The following is a 7,745-nucleotide window of genomic DNA, read 5'->3' on the forward strand; positions in this document are numbered from 1 at the left end:
CCTCTGTATTCATTGATTTTCACGCTTTATGTTAGGGCATAAAGAGATGATTGGAAAGCAGTGAATTAGGTTTCCATCTATCTTTCCCACGCAGTCACTATCTTGCCCGCGTAATGGGCAAAATGTGGAACGGAAGGTCCTTGTGCTGATTCATCGGGGAATGCAATGCAATACACACAGCGGAGAATGCAATGGCTTTACAGAAAATTGCGAATATAAGCGGGAATGCAATGCTGAAACTAGGTGTTACGTTTAGCACAGAGAAATCGGCAATGATGGTATTAATTGAAGAGACGAGTAGTGACGTTGTATCAATTTAATCGGAAGTCAAGCAACATATATACCTCTGTGTATACGTAAACAAAGAAGAGACCCACTCCCATGTGCCCACCAAGATAAACTAAGATTTAAAGGGAAGCGGACAGCAGCAATAATGAAACATAGAGCCCTTTGGGGCTAAAATAAATACGAACTGGCACGAGGAACTGTGAAAAAGTGTAGTAATGCGAGCGCTAACGTTCGCAAGTGCATTTCTGTCGTATAAATCCGCAATCTTGTGGTGGATGGCGATTAACCACATGGTGTAGGACTGACTGTCCGTGGGGGCCCACCGCAAAACTAAGAATGAAGCGGTGAGAGGTGACATGGGTTGGCCATTTTTGAATTCACGGAAGCGCAGTACAAGATTACTTTTCGAGGCAGACGGGAGAACATGGATGAAAAGAAATGACCGGCTAAAGTGCACAAGTATCTGTACCTCAAAAGCTTGGACACGGACTGGCGGAAGATTTCAAGGAATTTGGCACCAAAGTAGACAGTACTTGAAAGTGTAAATAGACCGCCAGGATTATTTAAAAAAAAACAGACAGAAAAACAGACGGCTAATCGGTATGTCAAAACAGGAAGCACGAAAGACCATATAGATTTACAAAGATAGCAAGCAAGAAATCAGGGTGGAAAATCTGTGTGATAGCGCACATGGGTGAAGGAGGAGGACGAGGAGGAAGAAGAAGAAAGGAAAGGAAGTGAGGTTAACCAGACGCACGTCCGGTTTGCTACCTTACACGGGGGAAGGAGTTTAAAGGGATGAAAAGAAAGGAGAGAGAGGGAAGAAAGTACCCTGCTATATGAGAGCCGAGCTAGCTGCCTGACGACAAAACATACCGCAGCAAATATGCGCCACGGGATGAGACGTACATGTGCTGCAAAGACCTCCCGGAAACGACTCGGAGCATCGTAATAAAATAGCATCACACTCACCCACCGAAATCCGTAGGGAGTGTCTACCTTCCTGAAGTATTTCGATTCATAGAAGATGGCTGAATTAACTGCTCAGCAGTCGAGATATGTAATGGACGTTTAGAGTAATAGTGGAAAAATAAGCAGAGAAGTGGTTGATAGAAACGAAGTAACGGCAAGCGTTGGTAATGAAACAATACAGGATGTTTCATTTTAACTGCACCAATGTTAAAAAATTGGCTGTCGTAGATAGCATGCTTATAATCCGTGATCTAAACTACTCGACGAGGCGGCCATTACTTCCACGAGAAATCAAAACGCCTTATTGAATAATTAACATAATTACGCTAAATAACTTTTAATTAATTATTTTACGACACATATTTCATGTACGAATTATAGCCGCTGTGCTCACAAGCCGCTGTGCTCACATATCGACTTGGAACGACTTCTCAGGACTGAACCAGTTTCGAGATGTTAATTTTCAAAGTGGCCGAAGAAATGCGTGGGCGTTCCAGTTAACTTTGTGCTTCAATACATAAAACAGCGCTTACCTGAAAAAGTTAACTGGAACGTCCATGCATTTTGTTGGACACCTTTAACATTCATATCTCGAAACTGGTGTAGTCATGAGAATTCGTTCCAAGAGGATACGCCTTGCGAACTCAGCGGCAATAATTCGTAGGTTGAAAGATGTGGCGTAAAATAATTAGTTAAAAGTTAATTAGCGTCATTATTTCAATTGCTCAAATAGGCATTTTGATTTTGCGTAGTCATCGAGTAGTTTAGATCAAGAATTCTAATTGTGCTATCTACCACTGCGAATTTTTAAAAATTTGATGCAGCTAAATTAAACACCCTGTATTGCGATAGCGGTTTTTATTACTAAACTTACGATCGAGATCAGATCGATAGGCAACAGGCTAGATAGCGATGGATGTAGTAAAGCTTCAACAAATAAAGCAGGCAAGGTGGCTATTTGTTGCCGCCCCATTGCCAAGGGGATGCCAAAATCATCATCATCATCATCATCATCATCATCATCCGCGCACTCGCATGTTTCCCCATAAAAGTGGACGACCCTGTACAGCGTTCGTATATAGGATACGGCGCCGGCGGTTGTTTAACTAAAGTGATCTAAAGAGGTCCTTGTTGCAAGGTTATATTGAGGTATCCACACTGTATTTGGTGAGCACTTCATCTATAATATTCTGGACACCATGAGTCGGAATAAACTCGCTGCCCTCACTGTTATCCTGCCGAGTGAAAGAAAGATCTCTCGCATCTCTGTGTTAGCTCTATATGACTCCAGCCGGCTTTTGCTATTCTGCGCCACGCTTTCATACGCCTTTAACTGAAGACCTGAAATTACGCCCTCATTTACTTCCGCACAGGCACTTCAACATACTAAGAGAACATGATTCATAGTTTATGCTCTATTTCTACTAGGTGAGTAACAACAATCACCACCGAAAAATTCTCTTCGCCTCGTGAAACTCAGTACACTATCAGGAGAACGCAAACGAACACTAACGCTTGCATATGGCTGGCAATCGGTACGACGGCCGGTACCATTTGCGCGACAATTTCCTTGGATTTCTCATCAAAGACCTCAGCACGGCTAATAATAGTCGGCATGCTATTCTCAATGGTAAATCTTCCGCTGCTGCATAAGCGGTGCGGTTTTTTCGTATTACGGGGACATAGTGAAAGCAAGGTGCACGTTTTGTGAGACAAACCTCGGCGTCATGCACAGCTGTTTCCGACTTTCACTGTCACACAGTAACGCGCATTTTACAAATTTGTGTAACATTATGTAACACATTCACAGACTGAATGGCACCGCCCACAGAAACAGTTCTGTATTGTGTGCGTGGACCTATTACCCCCTTTGCTTCTCGTGTTATTTTTCTCCCATTTAACGCATACCTTTGCCCTCCCCAGGTACAGGGTGGCAAACCGGAGACAATCTGTTTAACCTCCCTGTCTTTTTTTGCCTTACTCTCTCTCTCTCTTTTGTGCATATCTTACATGTCATGGTTATTAGGACCATTTTGCTGCCACAATAAGGCAAAAAAGGCTATAGCTTGATGCATTGTTTAGTAGCTTTGTTTGGATTGTCGATAAGGTTTGATGGAGCACGTGCCAGCTCATTCGGTGCTTAATCTGAAAATTCATGCTGATCTACTAAAAAACAATGCAAGCAAATAAGCAGGCTTCGACTCGTTTGAGGAGTAGTCATGAGAACAGTGTCTTATATCGATCACATAGCTGTTATAGCAAAAGAGCTGGAAGCCTGCCATACCTGCGTAATCTTATGCAGGTACTGCCATCCCTAGGGATCATTGTGGAATTCTGACACCTTACTTTTTTGAACACCAAAATCTTCTTACTGTAACTAGAACAGGAGATTTGAAAGGAACAAGGTTTGCTACAAAGAGTTAAGGAGCTTCCAAGCCAACTATTTTAAACTTGCAAAGGTCCCAACAATGCAGATCCATGCCTGATCGATGCCCTTCATTCTTACCATTTATGTCCAGTGGTGGCAAGAAAAAGACCACTAACTAACATTAAGTTTAGAGTTAACCTGTCATTCTGCGTACCTAAAATACCTTGAGTTTACTTCTGAATGAAATGTGCTGATACAGACGACCGCTTTGGTGAAGGCATTACCCTGTTTAACGGTACGCGGGGCGTTTCGCTATAAATCGCTAAATACCTTAATTTTTTTCCTTTCTAGTTATGCGAGCTCCCAATAAATACCTTGTGCACGTAATTTAAGCAGGTTATTTTCTTCTTTTATAAAGAAACCTTGCATCACTAACTGTACAATGAAAGTATCTTTCGTTACACTGTAATTATGATGACTCATCGTAAGATGCACAAGTCATTCTTCCACCAATGAAGTCCAGAGCACCTCGACCTAAAATTAAGCAAATATCACACGTTTTTCGACAGTCGATCATAATTCATGACAGAAGGGGCTAGATTGAACAATTTACGAATGTGTGAAGTGATATTGATACAACTGGCATATGTCGTCGGGAACATCGAATACGCCAGTGTAATATATCTTTATATAAAATGCTTATCACCTCAGTATCTTGAATTTATATAATGATAAAATCCCCAAGTTTATTTGTCCAGCCCTTATGTAGCGTTATGCGAAGCTATTACTTTCCCTAAACACCTTTAGCATTGTGAAACAGATTGAACCATTCAGCTTGAAGATGGTTCTTCACTGATGCGAACCCGCTGTGGTTGCTCAGTGGTTATGGAGTTGGGCTGCTGAGCACGAGGCAGTGGGATCGAATCCCGGCCATGACGGCCGCATTTCAAAGGGGGTGAAATGCACAAAACACCTGTGTACTTAGAATTAGGTGCACGTTAAAAAACCCAGGTGGTCCAAATTAATCCCGAATGCCCCACTAAGCATTGCCTCATAATCAGATGGTGGTTTTGGCCCGTAAAACCTCATAATGAAAATTTTTGACTGATGCGTTCTACGACTTTCACTGTTCTAGATTACGCAACCAGCTCAGGCTGGCTTCGTGGCAGATGGCGTCAATGTATTCGTCTGCAAGGTGCTCAGAAAATAATTTTAAAAGTAAATTGTGAGATAATAGCTGAACAAGCTCTTCACAAGAATAATGTTCTTTTCATGAAGTAGCAAACTAGCATTCGCTACTTGCTCGTTATGGTAAAAAATTTCTGAATTCTCCATTGTAGTTGTGCATTCATAGTATTTATTTACGGCACCTAATACATAACGCGTCATCATTGGAACAGCGTGTCATCAGATCTTAGATAAAATTCATTGCAATGTTTTTCGTCGTTTCACGCCCGCCTAGGCTGCGGGAGGCTGTGGGTTCGATTCCCACCGCCGCCGGGCACCCACTGGTTCAAATGGGTACAAGTGTGCCCCGGCCTGGCGTTCGGCTTCCTTCAGGGGTGATACGCTTGGGAAAGGAGCTTGCGCCCTGAATTCCCGTCGAAACCAACGTGAGCACGGTTGGCTAAGGACACTTAAAATTTCCATGCCCAAAGTTTACACTTTTAAAAAAAATGAAAGCGTTATGACATCAACGGATCGGGCATGCCGCCACCCACTTACCGTTTCAAATCCATGCCTGATGAAGACAAAACGTCCCGCTTGGAGCAGTGAGAGGACGTCTTGACACCTAAGCAGATCAACATGGCTTTTCGGTTTTGTACGTGACACTGAATGCAAATGTTGTAGTGCTTCTCACAACGTACCTTTAACTCAGGATACATCTGTCTCATTGCATTTTCTTAGAATTACATTTATTTTTGTCCCTACCAACCTTAAGGACGAGTTATGGATAGCTGGAATGATAAGCTATATTATTTCGTAGAGGTCTCCTGACACTGGAATTTTTTCCCTCTGTTCCGACGGATATATTATTCTGAAGGCTACGGAATTTGCTGGACACTGGGTTGGTGCCCATCTAAGTTCTTCTAAGTCCAGAGCACCTCGACCGCGTTTCATTTCTTGGGCGGACGAAAAGCTTACGACGTATATTTATGGGGAACTATATCCATAATCCACACAGTGTTGGTGTCAATTTTATGTCAATATGTTATGCATAATTGACTACCTAGCAATGCCTGCAGTTTCGCAAAATATTGCTGAAGGGAGCAGCAGGTCTATGCAGTAGGGGCAGTGTATTTCTCTTTGCTCGCAAGCCCAGTGCTCGACCGCTGGCCCCGCCATGCGCCGCTCACGCGTACCATGTTTCTAGATCGTTTCTTTCGCCGAAGGCGCTTGAACTCAATCATATGGTTCGCATGAATGCATGCTTTGGGAGCGGGGCTGTACGGCCTAGTGGTTACGATGCTCTCTTTGAGACCAGGCGTACGTGGGTTCAAATCCCGTTTTGGCTAGGAGGAACAATTTTATTAAAAACACCAGTCAATGAACGTCAGGAGAGAAATCCTTCTCCCCCGTCGCCCCTAGCCGTCGGCCGGAATACCTTGAGACACAGCAGCAGCAAGGGCTTGACCGATGATGTCCTCCTGAACGTTGGGGTCTGGGCTGCGGAGCAAAATGTCGCAGGATTCTAGAGTGTGCGAGCTATCATGCTTAGACGGACACGTCCACACCATGTGAGCCAGATTTGCTGCCTCATCACAGAATTTTCACTTTGAACCGAATACTCTTGGATGCCCCTTGCTGTAGAGTACGGGGTTTGGAAAAACCCCCGTCTGTAATTTCCTCCACATAACCTCATCTTTCTTACTGAGTGTTCTGTCCGCTGCCGGTTAAATTTGTCTTTAGTCTGTAGTGTACTGTGAATTCCTGCTATGCGCGCATATCCTCTCTTCTGTTTATAGTTTCGGTAACTTGGGAGGTTCCGGGTATCGACCGGTGAGACCTCGGGCGACCGAATGAGCCTCGTCGTTCCCTCTAAGTACCTGGTGAGCTTTGCCCAAACGAGTAGAACAAGCTGTCTGGGTACTCCTTCCCTGTTTAATATACGGATGGCAGTCTCCGTCACCCTCCCCGACTTGTAATTTCTCACAGCGTTTTTGGAGTCGCTGATGACCACCTTTAGCCCCCTTTGGCTGACGGCCAAGGCTATGGCCACTTCCTCAGCTTCAACCGTCTCGACGCCACTGATTGTGCAGCACGCCATTGGTGTTCCATCTTCTCTAACCACCACGGCCGCATATGCCGCTTTGCTGTCATATTCTGCAGCGTCCGTATATAGTACGTCCTGTCGACCAGTATACCTAGTTTGTAATGCCTGTGCCCTGTCTATATCTGCCGTCGTGAAAGGCAGGGTTCATGTTTCTGGTTAGCGGAGGTATGTTTATCTTGTCCCTGATCTGTCTGGGGATGTCTCTTGAGCGCACTTGCTCATGTTTTGGCTCGTAGCCCAATTTCTCTAAAATTTTCCTCCCAGTTTTAGATCCAAGTAGCCTTTGATGCTGCGCGGTAAGGGCAGCCTCAATAAGTTCCTCGAGAGTGTTCGATACCCCTAGACTCATAAGTTTGTCGGTGGACGTGTTCTGGGGGAGACTAGCGCGACGTTGATACTTTTCCTAATAATGATTTCGAGCTTGTTCCGTTCTGCACCACTGAGCTTGAGGTAGGGTGCCACGTACACTATCGTACTGATTACGAAGGCTTGCGCTAGCCTCAGGAGATTCGCCTCCATCCGAGCGTGCCTGTTCGCTATTCGTCTGATGAGACGAGACGTCTGATTTGAACTGGCTTAATTCTAACCTAGCAAGCGTTTCATAATTCTTCCGGTTTGCCTGAATCCTCAACCCGAGGACGCGGATACTGTCGACCGCGGGGTTCTCTGCGCCGTTGACGTACAGGTGGATGCCAGCCTCGCGCTTTTGGTGAAGCCATCGTTTTCCGGGGGGCCTTAGGAACAGTACTTCCGACTTTTCGGCCGAACATCTAAGTCCTTTGGGTTTCAGATACTCCTCGATGATGTCAATTGCAATTTGCAGGGAACTTTTATTTGTCCATC

At 44.6% G+C, this 7,745-nt stretch overlaps 1 protein-coding gene across 1 annotated transcript in view; it reads right to left on the minus strand.

The window, feature by feature from the left end:
* LOC119459144 (uncharacterized) overlaps window positions 1–5,523 on the minus strand; it is a 70,515-nt gene extending 64,992 nt beyond the window's left edge. The window contains exons 1-2 of the mRNA XM_049671606.1: window positions 5,513–5,523; window positions 5,354–5,420 (exon numbers count right to left, since the gene is read on the minus strand). Of these exons, the coding sequence (XP_049527563.1) occupies window positions 5,354–5,420; window positions 5,513–5,523 (78 nt within the window). The remainder of the gene's footprint in view (window positions 1–5,353; window positions 5,421–5,512) is intronic.
* Between the last annotated feature and the right edge of the window lie 2,222 nt (window positions 5,524–7,745).

The sequence above is a fragment of the Dermacentor silvarum genome, chromosome 7, assembly GCF_013339745.2.
Source record: "Dermacentor silvarum isolate Dsil-2018 chromosome 7, BIME_Dsil_1.4, whole genome shotgun sequence".
NCBI classification, from domain to species: domain Eukaryota; kingdom Metazoa; phylum Arthropoda; class Arachnida; order Ixodida; family Ixodidae; genus Dermacentor; species Dermacentor silvarum.